Source organism: Gobio gobio (genome assembly GCF_949357685.1).
Source record: "Gobio gobio genome assembly, chromosome: 6".
Classification (NCBI taxonomy): domain Eukaryota; kingdom Metazoa; phylum Chordata; class Actinopteri; order Cypriniformes; family Gobionidae; genus Gobio; species Gobio gobio.
This window is the reverse complement of record NC_137102.1, coordinates 170,565-197,500: the sequence shown is the minus strand read 5'-3', so window position 1 is coordinate 197,500 and position 26,936 is coordinate 170,565. Positions and strand designations below refer to the sequence as shown.

The window sequence follows — 26,936 nt, the reverse complement described above, 5'->3', positions numbered from 1 at the left end:
CTTTTGGTTTCTTTTATTAGAGAGTTTATTTTGTTTAAAACTCTTTAGGAAGGGTTAGTTTAGTTTGTTATTTTGGCCTTGCCCTCTCCTGTTGATCTGGTTATCTAAGTTTATCCCTTTTCTGATCTTTATTTATTTACTGGTTTTTGTTCACCCTTTCATAAAACACTTGTTCAATATATTCTGGGTTCTTCCGTTTCTTCTTCTTTTATAGTGTTAGTAAAAAGCTGTGGAAACATTTTTCTGGAAATAACAAGTGTAAAAGTGAACAGAGCTGGGATAGTGGAAGAGGAGATTCCTGCACGTTTATTTATGATCTTTTAGTGATTTTAGTGTGTTGTTCCTCCTCCTCAATCCCCTAGACTGAGAAGGGAAGGGATCAGTAGAGGAGAGCGTGCACAATCTCACGCTTTCTGACTGTCTCAGTTTGAGTAAAATCACTTGGGCTTCAGAGTATTTCTTTTTTTCTCACATTCCCCACATGTCTAGTACAATTATGCGGTTTTGTTTCATTAATACAGTGTTTAATTTTTTCTTGATTTACCCCGAAAGAATGGAAGTGAATTGTGACAACATGCCCCATAGGTGGGGTACAGTGTAACGTGTGAGGGGCAGATTGTAACATGAGCAAATGACAGCTTAAAATGTGACCTGATATAATCAAAAAAATACCAAGACAAACTAAAATATTTTGTCAATAAAATACAATAAATAAAATAATGGCATTTTTAAATCATTAAAAATATACTGATTTTTGAGTTTGACAACAAACACATGGCTAAATACAGCAGAACAGCAGAGCTCAAAACATCATAATAATGAACCATTAATAATAACACTGACTCTCAGTCATTATTCACCCTTTTCTCATGGTTTCTTCATAAAGGTGTAGAATATAATAGCGTAGTTCTAATCGGGCTCAGTGAGACCACATGCCCCCCCGCACAACTGGGATTTAACCCACGGCTCGTGTCTTCTGCTGCTACATCAGCATTAAAGAACTTTCTCAAATGTTCAGATATAATATAACAGATAAAAGATTAATATCATATCAGATTACAAACACAAAAAACAGAGATGAAAAATAAACTGAAGTAAGAAATGTACTTTTGCTATGGTTAAATACATGTTCAGTGATATCTTCCAAAGATTTTTACATTTTGGCGCCTTTCTTTTCTCTCTAAATAATGTTGATGTGGCAACTAGTAAATACAGTGAGTTTGGTCATCCTGGCATGTGTGGAAAGGGTTAACCATGCGTGTTACAACTAACCCGCGTCAGGTCGTGCCCGCGCTCCCCTTGACAAAAACCATGTGGAGAGAGGAATGAGTCGGTTTTACTGAGAACTGCTCTTATGTTTACAGGATTGCACAAGCATGACCCGACTATCCAACAGGACAGAGCATCTGCTGACACAGGGGCATTGGAGTCGAGATGGCGCCGAGGATGGCCGCAACGTCGCAAGCTCTGCTGAAACATTGTAGTTTTTTGTTTGTTCTGTTTATAGTTTTTGTGTTTTTTGTCTTGGATGTTGTCTGCCTCACTACGTACGACAGACAGACACTTTTGGACATTGGTTCGGCAATCGCACACCGAAAACCGGACTTTAAATTCTCCAGTGACGAACCGCTGCTTACAAACACAGCAGCGGATCCTTTTGTTTGGGCGGCCCGACCACGGAAACGCCGCCGGAGAAGGGGAAGCAGAGCCGGCGTGCTCATCAGATTAAGACGCCGCGCAAACCGACCCCCGCTTCCCAGTATTTTACTGGCAAATGTTCAGTCTCTGGACAATAAACTCTGCGAGCTGAGAGCACGGATCTCTTTCCAACGAGAGACGAGGGACTGCTGCATTATCTGCCTTACAGAAACTTGGATGTCCGCTGAGATTCCAGATTCGGCCATCGAAACCACGGGGTTCTCCGTGCATCGGATGGACAGAGAAAAAGATCTCTCCGGGAAAAGCAAAGGCGGGGGTGTATGTTTTATGATCAACCGATCCTGGTGTGATCAGAGGAACGTACATTCTATCAAGTCTTTCTGTTCTCCTGATCTGGAATTTCTCACGGTTATGTGTCGACCATTCTGGCTACCGAGGGAATTCACAGCGGTCATCATCACAGCGGTGTATATTCCCCCACAAGCCGACACAGACCGGGCACTGAAGGAACTGTATAGGTCAGTGAGTGAGCAGGAAACCGCGCATCCTGAGGCTGCGTTTATTGTGACCGGGGACTTTAACAAAGCCAACTTCAAGCGCATCGCACCCAAATACCACCAACATGTTAGCTTCAACACACGAGGGAACCGAGTTCTGGATCATTGTTACTCTCCCTTCAAGGATGGTTACAAATCACTCCCGCGCCCACCATTTGGCAAATCGGATCACGCTTCCATCATCCTTCTGCCCGCTTACAGGCAGAGACTGAAACAGGAAGCACCCGCCCTCAGAACCATCCAGTGCTGGTCGGACCAATCGGACTCTATGCTACAAGACTGTTTTGATCACGCGGACTGGGAGATGTTCCGGTTGGCCTCTGATGACGACATCGAGGTCTACGCCGATAGCGTAACGTGTTTCATCAGGAAGTGCGTAGAAGACGTTGTTCCGACCAAAACAATACGGCTGTACCCCAATCAGAAGCCGTGGCTAAATGTGGATGTTCGCGCGGCACTCAATGCGCGGACCTTCGCCTTTAACTCCGGTAATGCAGAGGAGCATAAACAAGCAAGTTATGCCCTCCGGAAAACCATCAGAGCAGCAAAACGCCAGTACAGGGACAAGATTGAAGGACAGTTCAACACCACCGACTCCAGAAGCATGTGGAGGGGAATTAACACCATCACGGACTACAAAGGGAACACAAACTCCACCGTGAACACCGCTGCCTCTCTCCCGGACGAGCTAAACACCTTCTATGCTCGCTTTGATGGAACTAACACCGCCCTCGCGGAGAGAGAGCTCGTGGCTGAAGATACAGAGGTTAGTGCACTCTCCGTATCTGTAGCGGATGTTACCCGATCCTTCCGGCGGGTGAACGTCCGTAAAGCCACGGGTCCAGACGGCATTCCGGGCCGCGTCATCAGAGCGTGCGCGCGCCAACTGGCTGGAGTTTTCACGGACATTTTTAACCTGTCCCTCTCCCTGTCTGTGGTCCCCACATGCTTCAAAACGTCCACCATTGTTCCTGTACCGAAGCAAGCAAAAACCACCTGCTTAAACGACTGGCGTCCTGTTGCTCTGACCCCCATCATCAGCAAATGCTTTGAGAGACTAGTCAGAAACCACATCTGCTCTGTTCTCCCCCCCTCACTGGACCCACTGCAGTTTGCATACCGCAAAAACCGCTCCACTGATGATGCCATTTCATCCACTATTCACACTGCTCTCTCCCACCTGGAAAAGAGGAAGACATATGTGAGAATGCTGTTTGTAGACTACAGCTCAGCATTCAACACCATTGTGCCCTCCATACTTGACATGAAACTCCGGGCTCTCGGCTTAAACAGCCTGTTATGCAGCTGGATCCTGGACTTCCTGTCAAACAGACGCCAGGTGGTCAGAATGGGCAGTAACATCTCCTCACCACTGACTCTCAACACTGGAGCCCCTCAGGGCTGTGTTCTCAACCCACTCCTGTACTCCTTGTACACACATGACTGTGTGGCAACCCACAGCTCCAACACCATCATCAAGTTTGCTGACGATACGACGGTGGTAGGTCTCATCACTGACAATGATGAAACGGCCTACAGAGAGGAGGTGCACACTCTGACACGGTGGTGTCAGGAGCACAACCTCTCCCTCAACGTCAGCAAGACCAAGGAGCTGGTGGTCGACTTCAGGAGGAATGAGAGAGAACACCGCCCCATCACCATCGATGGAGCACCGGTGGAGAGAGTCAGCAGCTTCAAGTTCCTCGGTGTCCACATCACAGAGGAACTCTCATGGTCCGTCCACACCGAGGCCGTTGTGAAGAAGGCTCATCAGCGCCTTTTCTTCCTGCGACGGCTGAGGAGGTTTGGAATGAACCGCCACATCCTCACACGCTTCTACACCAGCACTACAGAGAGCCTGCTGACTGGCTGCATCACCACCTGGTACGGCAACAGTACCGCCCGCAGCCGCAAAGCCCTGCAAAGGGTAGTGCGCACGGCCAGCTGCATCATCGGAGGTGAGCTTCCCTCCCTCCAGGACATTTACGCCAGGCGGTGTGTGAAGAGAGCTCAGAGGATCATCAGAGACTCTAGCCACCCGAGCCATGGGCTGCTCTCACTGCTGCCATCAGGCAGGCGGTACCGCAGCATCAGAACACGCACCAGCCGACTCCAGAACAGCTTCTTCCCACAAGCAATTAGACTCCTGAACTCTTGATCCATCAGGATCATAACACACACTGGACAGAATATCACTCAGCACAACCCACTGTCGATACACACACATTATATACACATTATATAATTTATTATTTATCATATAGCACCTATTGCACATTGGATCTCTACTGTGAATAATAATGTATACTGTACATTGTATACTATTATTATTATTATTATAGCGTAATGTATATTGTTTAATGTATGTTTTAGTGTGTATATTGTTTAAAGTATATTGTTTAAAGTATATTGTTTAAAGTATATGTATATTGTAAGTATGTGTATATTGGTTAAAGCTGTGAGAACCACACTCACATTGTGTAAATTATTTATTGTTTATTGTAGAGTTTACTGTGCTGTGAGTAATTGTGGGCGCATCAGTGTAATCTGATGCTGCTCTAAATGTTGTACATGTCATGTCATGTCGTGACTACTATGTTGCTCGGAACTGCACCAAGAATTTCACCTGCTGTTGCACTTGTGTACATGGCTGTGTGACAATAAAGTGATTTGATTTGATTTGATTTGATTGCCCAACACCCCGAGCACACACACACCCCCTGCTGGAGACAACTGGACCTGCTAGAACTGCACTCCATCCTCTACATGCTGAGAGAGTTGTGTTGTCTGTAATATTACTGTCATGATGTGCTGAACTCATTCATACAGTATATTTAAAAATACTGAATCTGGTCACGGCTTTCTCTTTTCATCATTGAAGCTTCAACTTGTCATACATTATTTTATAGATTTACAATGAACTTCTGTATGCTTTGCATTTATTATGAATAATTAATAATAATTATTATTAAAGAATATAAATGATGAGTTTTGCATTTGTTAAAGAGATTATTTATATGAATCAATCATGTTGTTTTCAGGGATGACTGAGGTCTTTCTGCAGAAATGCCATGATAGTGGGCTTAACAGTTTTTGTGTTCTAAGTTGATTATTTGTTTGTTTGTGTGTTTTGTTTTAATTATGAGCCATTTATTTTTATGTTAGCTATATTTTTAACTGTCCTTTTGGTTTTCATACAGAGAAGTGTTTGTTGCATCTGCCCATGATCTCCACAGTAGCACAGCGGCCTACATCTGACATCAAACACATTTTGTGACAACATGAACGAGACAAATAATACGTTCATATATACAGTCAATTGGGAAACACTTTGCAAACTGTTACATTAATATTGTACCCTATAATTATTAATATCCACACCTGTTAGGAAATATGGTTGTCAATGCAAACATTGAGTGAGTGAAGCAAATTATTATTATTTTTTATAAAGATAAAGATTAATTCACAGAAATGTGCATATGGCACTCACCTGAAGACGGTATGGGGCCGATAGTGTCACTGGCTTCACTCACTCCCACTTTACCCACAATCCTGTAGCGGATCAAGTACTGCTTTCTGAACTCCAATCCAGTCAGAGTAAAGTCTTCATCAGGTGTGTTTATGACATGCCACTGTTCCCCGTTCAGCTGCTGGTACTCCACTCTGTACCGCACAGTTTCTCCAGTCGGGGACTTCTGCAGTTTCAGGGACACACTGCGCTCCAGGACCTCCTTCACTTCTGGAGGGGGAGGCTTCGACACGGGCTGGAACTGAGTGTCTGTCAGCTGCCCTTTTTCATACAGACTGACGGAGGAGCCAGGACTGGATGGATCGGGGATGGCAGACATAATGAATCTGTATCTCTTTTCATCTTTATTAGCCTCTGAAAAACTTCTGAAAAGAGATAAGGTCTCTCTCATCTTTGAGAGGACAGCAGGATCGTTGAACCACTTTCTGTCAGATGCCACAGAAACCATGCTTTGTTCCCCATCTAGCTCTTTAAACTTGTCAGATTCCAGAAACTCCTTCAGGTTTGAAGGATACGGGTCATCATACTTCAGAGATGTGAAGGTCAAGCACACCACAACATCAATATCAGGATCAAAGAGGATGGAGTTGAGGCGGTCTGAGTCTTCAGTTGTTATTCCCTGCAGTCTCTTGGTGTGAGAACTCAAGAGGTTAAGTTCAGTCTGTGCACCATTTAACCACTGGTTAAGCTTGTCAGCTTTAAAAGGGGAGCTGTAGTGGATCTTCAGGACGTCTTCCAGTGACTTCTCCTCCATCTCTCCTCCTCGTATAGCAGGCAAGACCCTGGCCACTGCTTTCATGAGCACTGTCTTGTAAATGCTAAATGAGCTCTGAAATGAATGCAGCCTCTCTTTGATATCACTGAAAACATTCACCAGTGTTTTTCTGGAGAGGTCGTTGTATGTCCTCTCTACTTCTCCCAGCTCCTCCATTATATCTTCAGTGTTGGAAACCAGACGTGTGGTGATTTCTCTCTCCAGCCGAGCTGCTGTTGAATCCAGTAGAGAAAGTGGATAGAGCCAGACTCTTATTGGAACTGCATTCTGTGGATTCTCCTTCAGGATAGTGGGGAGCTTCTTGTACACCTCCATGGCCTCCATGTAAGTGGTGGGGTTCTGCTCAAGATGGAAGTCACCATAAAATGTGCAAGCAATGCTCTCAGCCTTTTGCTTATCACCATCTGTCATATTTATAGCTCCTTTTCCCTCAATAGAAAATTGAGGGATGCTCTTGACCATGATATTCAGTTGTCCCTCAATCTCCCGCTTGTTTTCCTCTTCTGAACATGTCCGATCAAACACCATGAAGGCCTGAGCTCCGTACAGTACAGCCGTGACCACATGAGTTGCAGTTTTCTGCTCAAACACCTGAGGGTAGGTGATCTGGCCAAGCTGAGTCCTAGTGAGCTGTTCGTATCTGGAGGTTTCACTGTAAGACATTGTTACTCTGGACTGTTGGTTTGAGGATTTGGTGTCATGCAGAAACTTGGCAGATCCTCCCACCTCCACCAGCCCTGCTAAGAAGCTGGCCTTCAGGGAAGCACTTACATCCATTAGACTGGCCTTACTAGAGAGAGAGTCAGAGCTACTGAACTTCAAATCTGTCTTGGGCTGTGGACGGGTGTCCAAATCTTCACTCAGTGACTTCTTATCCCACAGAGTAACACCTGAAATGAGAAATGGCTTTAACAGTCACGAATGAGGACGCAATGCACTGTTGAAGAATCATGCAGGTTTTATCGTGTTGTTACACAAGCACTAGTGATGCAATATTTGGTGAAGAGGGGAAAATAAACTATTATTTATTTATTTTAGGTTGGTAAAGCACCTGGAATGAAGGAATCCGTGCGGAGGTCATACAGCATCCCAGGAAACAGAGATCTTCCTAGAGCTGCCACTTCAATGGGCTTTGATGTTAAGGCTGCAGTAAATAACAAATAAAAGTTCATATTTATATATATTTATGACATATATGAACACAATTACATCTGGTGATAGTGAATAATGTTTAACTCCAGCATTTCCTTTTAAAGGGTCATGAAACCCCAAAACACTTTTTTTGAGATATAAACAGATATGTATAGGCTGCACATCATTGAAAACACTAAAGGTAATCATTAATGCTATTCAAATGTGAAAAATAATTATTTTTGCATTTTTCAGAGCAATTTCTGACTTCCGAGTCGGAGCAACGTCACAGAAGCTGACGTCAGTGTGTACTTTCCGGCCCAAGTATGGGCTGGTCGAACATGCTGATGTCGACTGTTTTGAGCGATTCTCCACATATATTCATGAAGCTCATTCAATCCAATCACTGCGCTGTAGAATGCATAAAATATAATTTAGTTATTATGCATGAGACAGTCACTTCTGTCAGGTTCGTCTTCCATCATTATTGTTGGGGTGGGGAAGTTTTGGAAACAGCGTGCGGAAAAGTCAAGGAGGAAAGTGAGGTGTTGTTTTCAGCATGTCATGAAGGTGCTCCCTGGATTACTTTCGTGTGGGTAAAGACCGATAATCTGCGGTGGAACAGCCGAGGGGTATGGGCTTACGTTTCTACCACATTTTTGCACGTGCAAGATCATATTATGAGCGCGCAAAAGGGCATTTTGCACGCACGTGAACTGAGTTTCCGTACGTCGGAACTGACCGACGAATTGGGATCCCTACCAAAACGCCAGGGCGCTGACCCTTCCAGCGTCCTGCTTGAGCGCACTGGACCGTCTTAGATGGTACGGAAGTCAGGGCTCCAAGCAGGGAGGTCAGTCACTGCTGTTTCTTCAAGACCCACCCAGTGTGACTATTGGATAACGCTGGGAAGCATGCTCGTCTCGGGAGATGGTACGCTGCGGAGCCACGTCCTTCAGTGGAAGGATTGGTGGCGGAATACACATAAGGACTAACCTAGTAGGGTAGTGCAACATATGGCAGTCTCTGGGGTGGTTCCAGCCTGTTCCAGGGGGGAAAGAACACGCCCAGAGACGACAGAGCAGGCTCTGTCAAGGGAAAGACACAGGGCTAGCCAAGTAGGGTAGCAGGTACCGTGGAAGAATACACATATGGGGTTGCCGTGAGGGAAACACTACATATGGAACCCAGCCTACACACACGTTTCACAAGCATATGGGTGCAGGCCTGGCGTCAGACGGCAACAACGCCTGGCACCGCAGGGGTGACGGAGGAGCTTGACAGGGTTAGCCGTTTCCGGGGAACACAACTGGAGACAATAGACGCACGTATCCGGCCCAGAGGGCGGGAGTGGCGTTGCAAGCCGACACTTAGAACGGGCACTTAGTGCTACTGGCCCCTGGGGGCGAAGATGCTGGAAGATATCGGCTCTACACGGAGGCTATAGAATCTAGCGAACGTGTTAGGTGTCACCCAGCCAGCAGCTCTACACATATCTGTCAGCGAGGTGCCTTGAGCCAGCGCCCAGGAGGAAGCAATACTCCTTGTTGATTGTGCTTGCAACCCGAACGGGCAAGGCACGTCTTGGGACTGGTAAGCCAAGACGATAGCATCCACTATCCAGTGGGCTAACCTCTGCTTGGAGACAGCCTTTCCCTTCTGCTGGCCTCCGTAACAGATGAAGAGTTGCTCTGAGGTCCGAAAGCTTTGAGTCCGGTCAACGTAAGCGCGAAGAGAGAGAACGGGACATAACAAAGCCAGGGCTGGGTCTGCCTCCTCCGAAGGCAGCGCTTGCAGGTTCACTACCTGGTCCCGGAAGGGAGTGGTAGGAACCTTGGGCACGTATCCAGGCCGAGGTCTCAGGACAACGTGAGAGTTGTTCGGCCCGAATTCTAGGCACGATTCGTTGACCGAAAGTGCATGCAGGTCCCCTACCCTATTGATGGAAGCCAATGCCGTCAGAAGCACTGTCTTCATCGACAGGATTTTAAGCTCCACCGACTGCAAAGGCTCAAAGGGAGGGCTCTGAAGTGCTCTAAGCACTAGAGCCAAGTCCCAAGAGGGTAATGAGTTTGGACGAGGAGGATTTAGCCTCGCACCTCTGAGGAACCTGACGATTAGGTTGTGCTTCCCAAGGACTTACCTTTGACTGCATTGTGATACGCCGCTATTGCTGCGACATACACTTTGAGGGTGGAGGGAGACAGCCTTCGCTCCAGCCCATCTTGCAGGAAAGAAAGCACGACACTAACCGAACACCTTCGGGGGTCTTCCCGGTGGGAAGAGCACCATTCAACGAACAGGTTCCACTTCAAAGCGTAGAGGCGCCTTGTAGAGGGGGCTCTAGCAGAAGAGATGGTGTCCACCACTGCCTGTGGTAGACCACCTAGAACCTCCACGTCCCGTCCAGGGACCAGACATGGAGTTTCCAGAGGTCTGGACGGCGGTGCCATAGAGTGCCCCGTCCCTGAGAAAGAAGGTCCCTCCTCAGGAGAATCGGCCAAGGAGGTGCTGTCGCGAGGAGAGTTAGTTCTGGGAACCAGGTCCGGTTGGGCCAGCAGGGCGCAACTAACAAGACCTGCTCCTTGTCCTCCCTGACCTTGCACAGGGTCTGTGCAAGAAGGCTCACTGGGGGAACCGCACAAGCGGGACCAACGGCACCACAGACGTACCCGGGGTGGGGCAACGAGGCGGAATAGACAGATCCAACTCGGGAGGCCCGGAGGCGGCCCGGAGTGTTGTCTGAGTATTCCAGGGTGGGGCAGAGTGTGGGTGAGAAGGCCCGGGGGCGTTCTCGGGGCCCACACTGCTGCCCCCTGGCAAGGGGAGGGGAGGAAAGGAGTGGCAAGGCCCGGGGGCGTCGCACACTGCCAACCTGGCCCTCTTGGTGCACAGGGAGAGAGGAAACTGCTCTGAAAATGTGGGTACCGCTGGACTCCGGAGAGCCAGCGGCAGAGTATGACACCAGTCGGGGCCCCCCGGTCCTCCTCCGGGGGGTGGGGGAGGGGTGCGGACACCCACTCCCTCGGAGCAGCTCCTGTTCTCCCTGGGCTGCCCGTCTCAGGGCCGCTTGCCCTTACGCTTGCTTGTAGACTAGCAAAGCCCTGAGCGGGTTGGGCACTTCCCTTACGTCCGGCACCCTGCTTCCCAGATGGAGGCTGCTGCCTGGGTTTCGCAGGGGCGGAGGCGGACACAGGGGGGGTGCCCTCGGCGACAAGCAGGAAGAGGCGCCTTTTTCGAATTAGGATGTTTTTTTTTTTTTTTTTTTAAACTGCCTTTGTCTGCTTCTGGGCCATTGAGAACTGCTGGGCAGAGTTCTCGACGGCGTCGCCGAAGAGGCCAGCCTGACAAACAGGGTGTTGAGGAACCGAACTTAGTCGGACTCACGCATATCTGCCAGGTTTAGCCCCAGGTTCCTGGACCACTAGTGTGGACATCACCTGACCCAGGGAGCGTTCCTGCATAACCCCTGGGTCGGGACTACCCTCGTGCATGCAGGACAGAGGGTAGTGAGAGAGGGGGAAATTTATACAGATTTTGTCCCTTTTGGTGTTCCATATTTTGACACCAAATAGTTCCATACTGCTAATTTTTCCAATGCCCATTCGGGGAAAAGGGCACGGGGGTAGGCAAGGCGATTTACGCGTTGCACTACGCCTCAGCCACCCGGGAAAGCATGGCTGTCAACTCTGAATCTGATTCAGCAAGAGCACACACTATTATAGTGGAAAACTAATTTCCAGCGCATAACAGCCCTCTCTCCGATGCAGCAATTGACATCTGTCCTCTGTCAGAGCCCCAAATGAAACACTAGGTCCCCTTGTTTTTTTAAAAGGACCAGCAATCCCATCTGTAGGCTACCAGCAGGCATGTGAGACAGTGAACGTGGCCATCAAACTTGACGGCACACGGTGCGCTGAACGTTCAAGCCCTATGAAAAGACAAGACGAACACCGCACCGACGTGGTCATGTCCTCATGAGAGAACATAAACCACCCACAAACACAGTCTCAGCATGCTTTTGATGGGATAGAGAAGTGGGGGCCCACGGAGATGTACCCGGTGGGGAAGCACCACTGTAATCCTCAGGTCACCAAGGCTTATTAGCCGAAGTAGTTCTTTTCTGGCTTTTGCAAGAAAAGAACCTAGATCGGGGAATAGGCAAAGGGACTCAACCCTGTTTGAGGTTTCATAGTCTCGGCATCTCTAGCGCTCTTCCGACGTACGTCGAACATGACAGACTGAAAGGGAACGTATTGTTACATAATGGCATGTCCCAGTGTTTCCTACACCTCAATTAAATGGTAGTTCTAACTTCTTACTGATCTTAATGTTATGTAATTATTGGAATTTGAATGTGATCAAGCTAGGGTTTCTTTCTAATGTTACACGTTTTCAGAAATGAAGATGGACAGACTTTTTCCCTTTTAATTAGTTAAGTGTGTAGTCACGGAACACAATCTGCCTCAGAATATTTAAAAATAAAAACCATCAAATGAATGTAGAAATGCAATGTAATAACAGTAAAATAATAATAAATATACTTTTTATGATGTTTAATGTTGATGATCGCGTTATTTTACATAATACATGTGATTACATATGATATCAACAAAAAAAATGTTCAACTAAATATCCAAATAAAACTAATTAGTAAACTAAATTAACCATATAAACTAAATTACTGATCCAAAGCAATCTAATGCCCACATTGTCACTGTATGATAATTGAACTGAGCTGATGACATCACCGTTTTCTCCGGAGCGGCTGTATGGCCGAATCAAATTCTGTTGCATTATTTTCCTGTCTAACACTGTGAAGCTGCTTTGAAACAATCTGCATTGTAAAAAGCGCTATATAAATAAAGTTGACTTGACTTGATATCGCTTGGCTGCTTCTTCTTCACCTGTGTTTTGATCAGGAGATTCTGTACTCTTTCAGAAAATGTGTAATAGCGTCCCCTACAGTATAACAGTGAAAACATGGAGAGCTGAAGAAATCCATTATAAAATAAAGATGCAAAGAGAATAGACAATTACAGAATCAAACTTTCAACCTTCCAGTCAGTATATATAAAATCATATAAAATACTAGATTTACATTTACAAATTCAACACATGCTCTTATCCAAAGCAACTTACAATAGAGTCTCTTACATCAATCACCAGAGCGGACTGTGTTTGCACCCCCTATTCAGGCCCTACTCCTGCTCTGGGCAGAAACCAAGCTGCTCTCCCAGAGGGCAATGCACATTCTGGGGCATGCAAATATGGGAGCAGATACCCTGTCAAGACGAGGGCCCGGGGAATGACAACTCGACCCACAGGTGTTGGAGTCCATATGGCAGAGGCACGGTCAAGCGGAAGTGGACATGTTCGCCTACAAGGAGTCAACCCATTGTCCCCTATGTTTCACCCTCACTATTCCAGCTCCTTTTTCACAAATGTTTGTAGAAGCGTCTGCATGCCTAGTGCTTGATTTATACACCTGTGGCCATGAAGTGATTGGGGTCTGGTGACATAGTGTGACGTGTCACAGAGACCATAAATGGGCACGTATGTCACAGAATACCCAGATTCTAATTGTCTGAAGGAAGACCTTGTCTTGCTACGGCGATTCATGCAGTGAAGGGAAGAAGACTTGAAGTACAGTCGGATAGCTGGTCATACAATTTTCTTGTGCAGGAATTTAAAACTGTGTCAACATCCTCAGTTAAGAGATTGGAATCTATGAGCTGTTAGGGTTAGGGTTCTTTCCCGGCTGTTTCACACAGCTTAACATCAGCGTAACTACACTGTCATTGCAGCTGCAGACGCGCAAGAGTATTCACACTGGATGTGTTTGTACGGCGCCACAGCAGCTTAGTGCGCATTTCTTTACAAACACAACCAAGAAAACAGCTCAGATCACGTCATTTCAGTCATACTTCGATATGTGTACAAGACAGCAAACGGATTAAAAACCCCACACAGTCAGGTTTGATTTGGGCAGTGCTAGAACATATATACACTATATTGCCAAAAGTGTTGGGACACCCCTCCAAATAATTGAATTCAGGTCAGAATTGGTGTGTTTTTTGGCACACATGCTTCAGACACCGGTTCTGCAGCAGGCATTCCCATAGTATCAATACCATGATGCAGCGTCTCGCTCCCCTCTTAGGGAACCGGGTTACATACGTAACCTGAGACAATTTGTCCTTCTAATGATTTTAAATCGTTAAGTGATATTATTCATAGCACATTCACATTTTGTAGCATTTCAGTCTCACCTGAATATTTTGTATTTTCTTTGGTGTCTTCATTTAAAACCTATTTTTGGAAGAATGGTTCATAAAATCATATACAAAGATTTTTTTATCCTTAATCTCATGAAATACATCTGTTTAAACGTCCACATTTTGTCTGAGGCAGTGCACTTACCTGTGCATTCACCATAGCTAGTGTTGCCAACCATAAACATGTACAGCAGATCCAGCTCGGCTGCTTCAGGGACATCATAAGTGCCGCCATCTTGGAATCATCAACAAGGAGACCTGTGTGAATGTCAGTGAAGGTCAGTGAAGGAGAGGCATACCACAACCTGGTCTAGTTTAGTTTCATTGTCATATTCTGCTTTGTTGTCCCTGTGACCATTTGTCTGAGTTCTCATTGTTTGTTGTTTCTGATTGTGCACACCTGTGCGGTTGATTATCATCTGTTGCATTATTTTCCTGTTTAACACTGTGAAGTTGTCAGCACGTTAGTCGACCCCAGATGGTTAAATACGTATTAACATTAACAACACAGAACCTTGAACTGAGGAAAACTGAGTGCTCAAATACACATGGAATGATAATCAACTGAACAGGTGTGCACAATCAGAAACAACAAACAATGAGAATTGCATTCTACCATCTTAAAAATATATCTAAATTATGGCACATGCTCTCAATGCCAAACGCTGAACAGTGAGTTGATGCGTTCATGAGCTGTAGATTATTGTAATGCTCTACTGGGTGGTTGCCCTGCTCGCTTAATAAATAAACTCCAGCTGGTCCAAAACGCAGCAGCTCCAGTTCTTACTAGAACCAGGAAGTGTGACCATATTAGCCCAGTTCTGTCAACACTGCACTGGCTGCCTATTAAACATCGCATACATTTTAAAATCTTGCTTATTACTTACAAAGCACTAAATGGTTTATCTCCAGCACTTGAGCGAGCTCTTAACACATTATCCTCCATCACGTCTACTGCGCTCTCTAAACTCTGGCCAGTTGATCATACCGAGAATATCCAAATCAACTGCAGGCGCTCGATCCTTTTCCTATTTAGCTCCTAAACTCTGGAACAGTCTTCCTAGCATTGTTCGGGAAGCACACACACTCTGTCAGTTTAAATCTAGACTAAAAACACATCTCTTTACTGTGGCATACACATAAAACACTTTCTCAATGAAATGATTGTTAGGCTGCATTAACTAGGTCAGCCGGAACCGGGAACACTTCCCATAACACCTGATGTACTAGTGACATTATCAGAAGAATGGCATCTACGCTAATGCTAGTCTCTCTGTTTATCCCGAGGTTTACTGCAGTCAGCCGGATCCGGATCAGATGGTGGACCTGCGCTGGACATTACCAGCTCATCCCTGAAGAGTCAGAGAGACCGTGTGACTCGACTCTTCCTGTTCCCTTCCCTTCCCTCTGTACAGATAAAAACACATATCCAAACACACTTGCCCTATTGGCTGAACACGTAATGCTTGCACACATGCTGTCGCCGTTTTCACGGAATCCCCTTTGTAGGGGTTTGCGAGGGGAAGATGATGGTATAGTTTTGTTGGGGTAACAGCTTAGGACCCAGGACCAGTAGTGAAAAATGAAGACTCAGAGTCAGGAGTTAGATTAATTCAAGAAAAATATACTGAAGAATAGTTTGCAGTTTCATCAGCAGAAGCCAGCTCACAAGGAGTTCGTAGGCCGCGCTCCCTCTACCAGTCTCCCCGCCTCCACCTCACGTACATACAATTTCTGAACAGTTCTACTGTTTTCAAGGTCTAACCACGTCATAACTGCCATGTTGAATGATTCTGATTGGCAGAGAAAATGCACAGTCACGGTAAATTTCCACACAAGGATAGATAGCAGAAAGTATCACTAAACTTGGTAGACTAGTTGTCGCCCCACGACTATATTTTGATCACAATGACCCAGGAGGTCCTAGAAAGGCGTCTTCAGGTCTGGTGTCGTGTGCAGAAAACGTCCATCTTCAATATTAGGCACGCAACGCACACACAAAAGCACTAGGGTATATCGCACTATAGTTAGTGTCAGCGGATCCTGACATTTATCAAAAGAGAGAGACATACATACTAGATATTCCTTTAGGGACTAAATATATGAACATTGAGAAGGATAGTTGTATAAAAGAAGAAACACAGATATCTGACCTGCCCCTTCAGTTTCAAAACTATTTCAAACCTATTTCATGGTTTGCGTTCTCCGGCCACCAGAAGCTGTTACCGTACGGATGGGGTCCGGAACGCATCGGGGGTTTTCTGTTTTAATTGAGGATGATGTTGTTCAAATGGCACCAAATTAAATAACTAATCAGCTTTTACAACAGAAATTAATAACAATTTTTCTTCAAAAACAAAATGAATTTCCTATCATCACTGTAAAGCTGCTTTGAAGCTTCTGTGTTGCAAAAGCGCTATATAAAAGAAGGGTACTTGACTTGACATGTTAAGGATGGCCCTAAATGCTGTCAAATACTCAGCATTGGGTGGGGAATTCTGTAAAGCTTTACACAGGCATTGGCATTTTATTTCTAGTGATCCATATTTTTCTAGTGTATTTAAAGAAGGTCCTCGTTTGGTCTTCAAACGTCAAAGTAATTTGTGTGATGGTTGTAAAATCTGATTTTCCGTCTTGTAAGGTGAAAACTGGTATCCCGACTCTTCCTTCTGGTAATTATCGCTGTGGTAACTGTGCCCAGTGTACTTTTACACACTAATGTAAATCTTTCAGTCATCTACACACTGGTCAGAATATTTTGATACATGGGACGATTACTTGCTCATCCACACATGTGATTTATCTTATACGCTGTCCATGCGGTCTCGCTTACGTTGGCAAAACTTCTAAATCATTACGTGTTGGCATTAGTGAACACTGACCCACTGTAACGCTTAGATATAATGCTGCACATCAGATATTGTTCTTTCCCCAAGATTCAGGAAGGTAGACCTCTCAGAAAACACACAAATACAGAGACTTTAATTACTATTTGGAGCATTGGGATCGCTAGACAAGGGTTAACAAATTAATTTAGTGAAAACCTCAAATTCAACCAAAATTGACATTTTCCACTTGTTTTGCCAGGAGTTCATAATTAGCATTACAACTCATTCTGCCAGCCCGGGTCACACACACTAAAATAATAGTTAAAATATAATATAATAGTTAAATACAGGGGCGTTTCTAGGATTTTCATTTTAGGGGGGATCAGCCCCCAGTGAGTGTATGAAAAAAAAATTGGTAAGACTTTAGTTTAGGATCCAATTCTCTTTTAATAAGTGCACTTTGTAATAATATCCAATTCATTTTTACTTAAGGAAAGTACACTTTCATGGCAATATTTATAAACACACTTAAGTGCACTTTGTAATAATATGTAATTAATTTTTACTTAAAGTACACTTTCATGACAATATTTATAAACACTGCAGCTTGTAATAATGTCTACCTATATTTTACTTAAACATATTTAAAATAATTATTGTTATTTATATTTTATAAAGTACACTAATTTTTATATTGACATACTAAAGCACATGGGGGAAAATGTCCAAAATTACATTTGTTAATGTATTTTAAATGTGTTTAGTCTATAATGTATACTGTGTGCATTAATGTATTTCTTCTAGCTTTAATACACTTGCTTCAGTATACTCCAGTACAACTTATTGTTGAAATTTTTATCACTAGCTCCTGCTCTATGAACTCAACTACATGTGTCAGTTTTTTACATAATATTTGACATGAAGTTTAATTTATGAGAGGAGTAGCCTAGCTATTTGTGCTTAATGTAAAAGCAATGTAGTACTGTACTTTACATCTGTGTACAGAATACTTTCAATATCATTATGTTGTTCTACGCCGATTAAACACATATTTAATTGAATTAATTGCTAGCAAAAGTTAAACAAATCTAAACAAAATTAATTTGCATTCAAATTCAGTTAAAAAACATTTAATTTTAATCAGACTACACTCTGTAAACATGATTGACTTTTAGTTAGGGGAATGAGTCAAGTTCTTTGAACTTACAGTCCAACTACACAGAGTTAGAACAACTTTAACTTGGACAGAAATGGAAAACATTTATAATCAACATTTAACCATTTCTCTTTAATATTTTAATGCGCATGCGCCAAAAATACTACGTCATGATTTTGAAAAATGCACTGTCTGCCATGTTTCTGTAATCGCGATGCGTGAGGAAACTGAAGCTGATCAAACAAGAAGAGAACAACGGAGTGAACCTTCTGGATCATTGATTACAGATGAGACGTTATGAGCTGCGAATAACCAGTCACGCAAGGATATCTGGATTTAAGCTTTCTTGATTTTTAATTTTCACCATAACATGGCCGTTCTTATTGCGATTAAGAGTGTATTCAGTTTAATCGCAGATAGACGCAATATGTGATATTAATCATGTTTCCTATCATCATGTATCTATGATTGCATTATAATAATTTCTTATATCGGAATGCGATCGCGTGTGTGGGCGTGTTCGAGGAATTTGGCTGCTGAAAATACAATATTTTAATTGAACGCCGAATTTTTAACTGAACTAAATGACTTAAAGTTATAGTAACATTAGACATTTATATACATTTAATCCATATTATAGCGATCAGTAATATTCAATATATCACCCACCTCTAGAAATAATGTTTGTAATTTTTTTCTTTTTTCTTTTTGCATTTGGAGAATATGATGTTAAGTTACTATTTGTGTTTTTGTAATATTTTGTTTAATTTTGTATGATCAGTATAGATGTGTTATTGGAGATCCAGTGCAAGCTGTGTGGAATCACAGAGCCGTATTGATGACGTGAAGTTATTGTTAATTATGAATTTATGCCCAGCCATGATGACACTCTGATCACATACTACAAGCTAAAACACTGCTATCAAGTCTATAGCTTTTAAATGCTTTGCATCTTGTCCATTTGTAAGTAATAAATTCCCACCTGTGCATTTACAGATCCCCCTAATCATTCTATATTTTACAGGTAACAACCCAAAGGAATGGGGCCGCAGCATTGCTGTGCCAGTCGTGGCAAATACAGGAACATCCTTCATGGAGATGATTAGATGAAACTGGCAAGGCACGATGAGGAAAAATGGAAGAATAGCTTTCTCAATTTGCATGGGTCTTGGGTTATTTATATATATTCAAGTTATGTTTAATTCCCTGTAATGTAGGAATTAAAACGATTATTAAAATGTCCTCTATTTGATTTAAAGCCCAGTGTCAGTGAAGATGATGTGGTGTGTGGGATCTGGTGTTGGTGGGAAACGTGAAGGGACCTCTCCCAGCAATCTACTGTGATGTTGCCCTGACGACTGAGGTCATTCACTGTGATGTTGCCCTGACGACTGAGGTCATTCACTGTGATGTTGCCCTGACGACTGAGGTCATTCACTGTGATGTTGCCCTGAAGACTGAGGTCATTCATCAGGTGATGTTGCCCTGAAGACTGAGGTCATTCATCAGGTGATGTTGCCCTGACGACTGAGGTCATTCATCACACAGGTGATGTTGCCCTGAAGACTGAGGTCATTCATCACACAGGTGATGTTGCCCTGACGACTGAGGTCATTCATCAGGTGATGTTGCCCTGAAGACTGAGGTCATTCATCAGGTGATGTTGCCCTGAAGACTGAGGTCATTCATCAGGTGATGTTGCCCTGACGACTGAGGTCATTCATCAGGTGATGTTGCCCTGAAGACTGAGGTCATTCATCAGGTGATGTTGCCCTGACGACTGAGGTCATTCATCAGGTGATGTTGCCCTGACGACTGAGGTCATTCATCAGGTGATGTTGCCCTGAAGACTGAGGTCATTCATCAGGTGATGTTGCCCTGAAGACTGAGGTCATTCATCACACAGGTGATGTTGCCCTGAAGACTGAGGTCATTCATCAGGTGATGTTGCCCTGACGACTGAGGTCATTCATCAGGTGATGTTGCCCTGACGACTGAGGTCATTCACTGTGATGTTGCCCTGACGACTGAGGTCATTCATCAGGTGATGTTGCCCTGACGACTGAGGTCATTCATCAGGTGATGTTGCCCTGACGACTGAGGTCATTCATCAGGTGATGTTGCCCTGACGACTGAGGTCATTCACTGTGATGTTGCCCTGACGACTGAGGTCATTCATCAGGTGATGTTGCCCTGACGACTGAGGTCATTCATCAGGTGATGTTGCCCTGACGACTGAGGTCATTCATCAGTTGATGTTGCCCTGACGACTGAGGTCATTCACTGTGATGTTGCCCTGACGACTGAGGTCATTCACTGTGATGTTGCCCTGACGACTGAGGTCATTCACTGTGATGTTGCCCTGACGACTGAGGTCATTCGTCAGGTGATGTTGCCCTGACGACTGAGGTCATTCACTGTGATGTTGCCCTGACGACTGAGGTCATTCACTGTGATGTTGCCCTGACGACTGAGGTCATTCATCACACAGGTGATGTTGCCCTGACGACTGAGGTCATTCATCAGGTGATGTTGCCCTGACGACTGAGGTCATTCACTGTGATGTTGCCCTGACGACTGAGGTCATTCACTGTGATGTTGCCCTGACGACTGAGGTCATTCATCAGGTGATGTTGCCCTGACGACTGAGGTCATTCTTCAGGTGATGTTGCCCTGACGACTGAGGTCATTCATAAGGTGATGTTGCCCTGACGACTGAGGTCATTCATCAGGTGATGTTGCCCTGACGACTGAGGTCATTCATCACACAGGTAATGTTGCCCTGACGACTGAGGTCATTCATCAGGTGATGTTGCCCTGACGACTGAGGTCATTCATCAGGTGATGTTGCCCTGACGACTGAGGTCATTCATCACTAGGGTTGGGTACCGAAATCCGGTTCCAATATGGCACCGGTACTTATATAACCGGTATGTACCGGACCGAATCAGAACGCAGATTTCGGTTCCTCATTTCGGTGCCAAAATTCAAACGTGTTTTCGCGCTTTGGCTGAGCCAGAGACAGACGCTCAGCGCTGGTCACATCACAACTCATGACAACTATTCAGTGTTTTCAACGACATCATGTTTATTCCAGGTTTCAGACATTTAAATGCTCATAAGTAGGCTAACGTTACTAGCAAAAAACACACACTGATGTCTATGAAAGCGGCAATGACAATCCTTTCAGACGATTATAATTTGACTAACGTTCCGTGTTTTATTCACATCAGATAAATGCACATTATATAGTAACTATATAGTTTACTCTATTCTTCTTCCAGTTCACTGGTCACTTACTTTCATGTATTTCGTGAGACGAGAATGAACTCAAGTGTTGTAAATCCGACAGATCCGATTCTGAGGCGCAAACTAACATGGCGCCGCCCATTGCGCTTTATAGATCAACTAACACACATTCACTCACACATTTGAACATCAGATAGTTCGTGACACAGTTAAGAAGTTTGTGAATATTTTGAATAAAAAGAAAAAACGAAATAAACCCGATACAGCTGAGCTGTCAGCGCTATTGCGGCTGCTGTGTGTCATGTGAGAAACATGACGCGTCGCCATGGAAACATTAAGGCGATGCGTTCTAAAATATTTAGCCAGAGAATATGATCATATTTCAAAATAAAGCTGAAGCTCGAAGCTGGTTTGTAGCAGAGCAAGAATACAGACGACTGCTGTTATTACTGTAACTGTTTAGAGTTATATTAGGCTTGTTGTAGTTGGGTGGCTTAGGTTTTACTGTGAATTTGTAAATATGTCGATTATAATTTGTAAATAAGTAAATTGTGTTTTGTATTTATTTATATTCATACATTTAAGTTGGCCTATACATTAAACTTTTAATAAATGGTTCAATTTAAATAATAAATAAATAAATAAAAAGCCATTTAATGTCATCCACCTCGTTTGGTGGCCTTTTAAAAAAAAAAAAGTATCGGTTCAGGCACCGTTTAGGCACCGGAACCGTTTTAAAAGTATCGGTTTGGCACCGGAATCGAAAAAAACCCAAACGATACCCAACCCTATTCATCACACAGGTGATGTTGCCCTGACGACTGAGGTCATTCATCACACAGGTGATGTTGCCCTGACGACTGAGGTCATTCATCACACAGGTGATGTTGCCCTGACGACTGAGGTCATTCATCAGGTGATGTTGCCCTGACGACTGAGGTCATTCATCAGGTGATGTTGCCCTGACGACTGAGGTCATTCATCAGGTGATGTTGCCCTGACGACTGAGGTCATTCACTGTGATGTTGCCCTGACGACTGAGGTCATTCATCACACAGGTGATGTTGCCCTGACGACTGAGGTCATTCATCAGGTGATGTTGCCCTGACGACTGAGGTCATTCATCAGGTGATGTTGCCCTGACGACTGAGGTCATTCATCAGGTGATGTTGCCCTGACGACTGAGGTCATTCACTGTGATGTTGCCCTGACGACTGAGGTCATTCACTGTGATGTTGCCCTGACGACTGAGGTCATTTATCAGGTGATGTTGCCCTGACGACTGAGGTAATTCATCACACAGGTGATTTTGCCCTGACGACTGAGGTCATTCATCACACAGGTGATGTTGCCCTGACGACTGAGGTCATTCATCACGCAGGTGATGTTGCCCTTACGACTGAGGTCATTCATCAGGTGATGTTGCCCTGACGACTGAGGTCATTCATCACACAGGTGATGTTGCCCTGACGACTGAGGTCATTCATCAGGTGATGTTGCCCTGACGACTGAGGTCATTCATCACACAGGTGATGTTGCCCTGAAGACTGAGGTCATTCATCAGGTGATGTTGCCCTGACGACTGAGGTCATTCATAAGGTGATGTTGCCCTGACGACTGAGGTCATTCATCAGGTGATGTTGCCCTGACGACTGAGGTCATTCATCACACAGGTGATGCAGTCACGGTCAGAAGTTTACACACACCTTGCAGACTAAATTGCTTCATTAGGGCAGTACTAAATAAAAAGACAACATGCTAATTTTTATGATCCCTCTTATTGTTAAAATTATTATATATATTTTTTTAACAGATACAGCAGTGTGAATATAAACTTTGGAGCGCAACTGTACATCTTTTGCTTTCATTTAATTGAGCCAGTTATAATAATGGATAGATCTGTTTTTATAAACAATTGTTTTCTTTCTGTTTTCTTTTTCTTTCCTCAAGGTATATATTTTTTGCTTTCCTGCCTCTTTGGAACATGTCCATTCTCATCTACTGTGGAGAGATGGAGAGCTTCTGGAACATTGACATAAACAGCACTTTCCAACAACTTGGTGATGACAATAGTTGGTGATGAACAATTTAAAAAAAAATTGTGCCTTTGGAGTTCTTCAGGTTTTTTTTTTCGGTTTTTTTTTCATTCACCGTAATGCTGGAATAAGATTTTAGAATAAACCTTTTTTGTCCTAACTTTGGTGCTAGTAAAGGTTTAATAAGATCTCATTTGTTAACATTATTTAATAGGTTAGCCAACATGATCTAACAGTGATGAGCAATATTTTTTTACAGTGTTTATTAAAGGTCCCGTTCTTTGTGATCCCATTGTTCAAACTTTAGTTAGTGTGTAATGTTGCTGTTAGAGCATAAATAATACCTGTAAAATTATAAAGCTCAAAGTTCAATACCAAGCCAGATATTTTATTTAACAGAAGTTCCCTTTCAAAGCCTACAGCGAACGGCCGGCTTGGACAACATCCTGGTACTTCCTACATAGATGATGTCTGTAGAACAGTAGAAGAGGCGTGACCTTAAGAGGCGTGACCTTTCCAACGTGCGCTGTCGAATCACAACACAGGAACCGCTGGCACAATCAGAACTCGTTACGTATTTCTGAAGGAGGGACTTCATAGAAAGAGGAACTCACCAGCCGTTTTCAGGACAGTGGAAACAGCAGTACACAGATCAGTAAATTGTGTGAAAAATACTGTTTTTTTACACGCGAAACATGAACACATGTTATATTGCACACTGTAAACACAATCAAAGCTTCAAAAAAACACGAAGAACGGGACCTTTAATATTTGTTGACCTTAGTTAATAAAATATAGTTCAAAACTAGTTAATGAAATGTATAGCCCTCATTCATGTACGTTAACAGTGGATTAACTAATTAACATATCCAGCTTTCGATTTTAAGACTGCATTAGTAATAGGGGTGTAACGCTAAACAAAACTGACAGTTCGGTACAGCAGGGGAGAGAAAACAAAATATAAAAGTGTTTTTTTTATTTTATTAAGAACTGGTTTACTGAACATATTATCTTTGTCCTTAAATGGATTAAATTATAACTAAAAGTTTCTTAAAGAAATAAAAATGATCTCTGCTAATGCTGTAAAGTGTAGACTATACAGGGAGCCCTTACTTGCACTTGCACAGTACGCAAACATGTCACATTAGGCAGTTTTTGCATTAACTTCTAAATCTAATTATAAAATTATGTTCTTACTCCAATTCGTTGTTGAAAAATATTAATTAATACACAGTGACTGTCATTTTCATGACAGATTTATTTAAACATTACGTACATTTCTCCAATACATTAAATAATCAAGACATCACTAACAGGTTCAGTAGACTATAATGAATATATAGGCTAATATAGGTCATATATTTATATTGATTTTCCTAGTGAACTCACAGCTGTGGACACTGAATGACTTCTGAGGTAAATGTGATGCTGCGTGAAATTGTTTACAAGCTGTTTTATTGACGTCTTTCCGCCGTTGAAACACTGATTGAGCGATTGCACAACATGTGATATGTTTCAGTAAGTTGTAATGTATCCTCAACACACCTTCTGATGTTAATTCATGTTTATTCTTTGACTATGACGAGATGATTGCATTCACTCGCTCTGCGCTGCCGCTTGAACTGACGAGCCTGTACAGTGATCTGTCACGTCACATTAAAGAGCATCAAAATGTCATTTATCACTCAAATTTCATTATAAAATGGACTGAATACTTAATATGTTTGTGTAGGAACTCGGATTGAAGTGTGTTCTGTGCATAAAACAAGCCGACTGTTAACTGTTAAAGATTGCCATCATACTGTTCATACTGTTGAAATGAACATTAACAAAGATTAATAATTGTTTAAAGTATTATTCATTCTAAGTTCATGTTAAATGAAATAGTTAACTAATTAAACGTTATTGTAAATTGTTACCCAAAGCTTTGAATCTTAGTGTTGTACATTGAATGATACTTTTCTTTACATTTTGTTTGTATTAATTCATGTGTTGTGTTTGTGTGTGTGTGTGTGTGTGAGGTACTGTGTGTTTGCTTCTGTGTGTGTACAGGTAATCCCTACGTTATTGGGACCAATTGACCCCACAAGTATAGTAATACCAGTAAATCTTGACCTTGTGGGGACATTTTTTTTAGGTCCCCATGAGGAAACAATCTTATAAATCATACAGAATAATGTTTTCTGGAAATGTAAAAATGCTGAATGTTTTCTGTGATGGTAGATTTAGGTACATTTGTATGAGGGAGATTGTGAATATAATCCTCATTGTCCTCCAGACGCTTTCTAAATTAATTTGTGATTGTGTGAATTGTTTCTTGGGATTTTCTTGTGCAACAACAAAAAGGTTTGTGTATTTGTTTTACAGATCGTTTTGTGTAAATAAATGTAGAGGCTTTCAATTTGTTTTTGTTTATTATACTAAATTGCAGCTGTATTAGAAAAATGTATTTAATTATATAATAGTGTACATGTAAATTACGCTAAAGTTTACTTTAGCTCACATTAATTGCTTCTCAATAGATTGAGCAGTGCACTTTAAATATATTTTGAAGATATTAGAAGCAATTATGAAAGTACATATAAAGTTGTATTAAAGTCCCACTTAAAATGTTCCAAAAAATCACTCTTATTGGCAACTTATTACAATTTATTTCACCTTAATATGTGATACATTTGAAATCAATTACACTTAATGTGCATTCAGTGCGCTGAAAACATTGCATTTAATTCACACTTAAGTGTATTTTTAGCTGACATTAAAGTATATTTTAGTTCACATTAATTGCTTGTCAGTACATTCAAAAGTACACTTTTACCATATTTTAAAGTACATATAAAAATATACTAAAATCTCACTTAAGTGGTTCAAAAAATTACTCAAAAGTTCAACTAATTGCATTTTAACATGAACTTACATTTGAAATTAATTACAAATCAAATGCATTTAAGCGGCGGAAATATTACATTTAATTCACACTTAAGTGTATATTTAGGTGACAATAAAGTATTTTTTAGCTCACATTAATTGCTTCTCAATAGATTGAGCAGTGCACTTTAAGTATATTTTGAAGATATTAGAAGCCATTATGAAAGTATGTATAAAGTTGTATTAAAGTCCCACTTAAGTTGTTCCAAAAGATCACTCTTAATGGCAACTTATAACATTTTATTTCAACTTAATATGTGATACATTTGAAATCAATTACACTTAATGTGCATTCAGTGCGCCGAAAACATTGCATTTAATTCACACTTAAGTGTATACCTTTAAAGTATATTATTTGTGCAATAAGTACACTTTAAAAAAGTACACTAAAGTGCACTTTTTTCACAAGGGTCAACCTTTACTCCAACACAATAACACTGACACTGCATAAAGTCACATCTTACCTGGAGTCTCTGTTCTTGATATGGTGAGTCTGAAGCGGATCAGAAATCTGTAGTGATGTTTATAGTCCTGCTACTGAGGGAATGCCTCATGAAAACATGCGATGTCGGGAAATGTTGTGAAAGATTGGAGAGGGAGGTCAATGCCCTTAGACCTTGAAATGCTTTCTGGCCTGTATATCAAGGGTTGCCAACTTTTAAATTCAGGTTGGAGTGAGAGGTTTTTTTTTGGGGGGGGGGGGGGGGGGGGGCACAAATATTGTTTTCGAACGTATATAACCTACTGTGCATTATATTTGCTTGCATTCATTACAAATCACTATTATTAACATTTTAAAATTTCACAAAT

At 42.7% G+C, this 26,936-nt stretch overlaps 1 protein-coding gene across 2 annotated transcripts in view; it reads right to left on the bottom strand.

Annotated features, from left to right (window-relative positions):
- The window catches only part of LOC307127678 (stonustoxin subunit alpha-like), a 37,457-nt gene extending 10,741 nt beyond the window's left edge, over positions 1 to 26,716 (bottom strand). Inside the window, exons 1-5 of one of the 2 annotated variants that reach the window (XM_079819073.1) lie at positions 26,591 to 26,688; positions 14,075 to 14,187; positions 13,924 to 13,963; positions 7,572 to 7,664; positions 5,707 to 7,410 (exon numbers count right to left, since the gene is read on the bottom strand). In XM_079819073.1, the coding sequence (XP_079675199.1) occupies positions 5,707 to 7,410; positions 7,572 to 7,664; positions 13,924 to 13,963; positions 14,075 to 14,164 (1,927 nt within the window). In that variant the 5' untranslated portion in view covers positions 14,165 to 14,187; positions 26,591 to 26,688. Of the gene's footprint in view, positions 1 to 5,706; positions 7,411 to 7,571; positions 7,665 to 13,923; positions 13,964 to 14,074; positions 14,188 to 26,590 lie in introns of both variants that reach the window. The other variant, XM_079819074.1, reaches the window with a different exon arrangement.
- Positions 26,717 to 26,936: the final 220 nt, after the last annotated feature.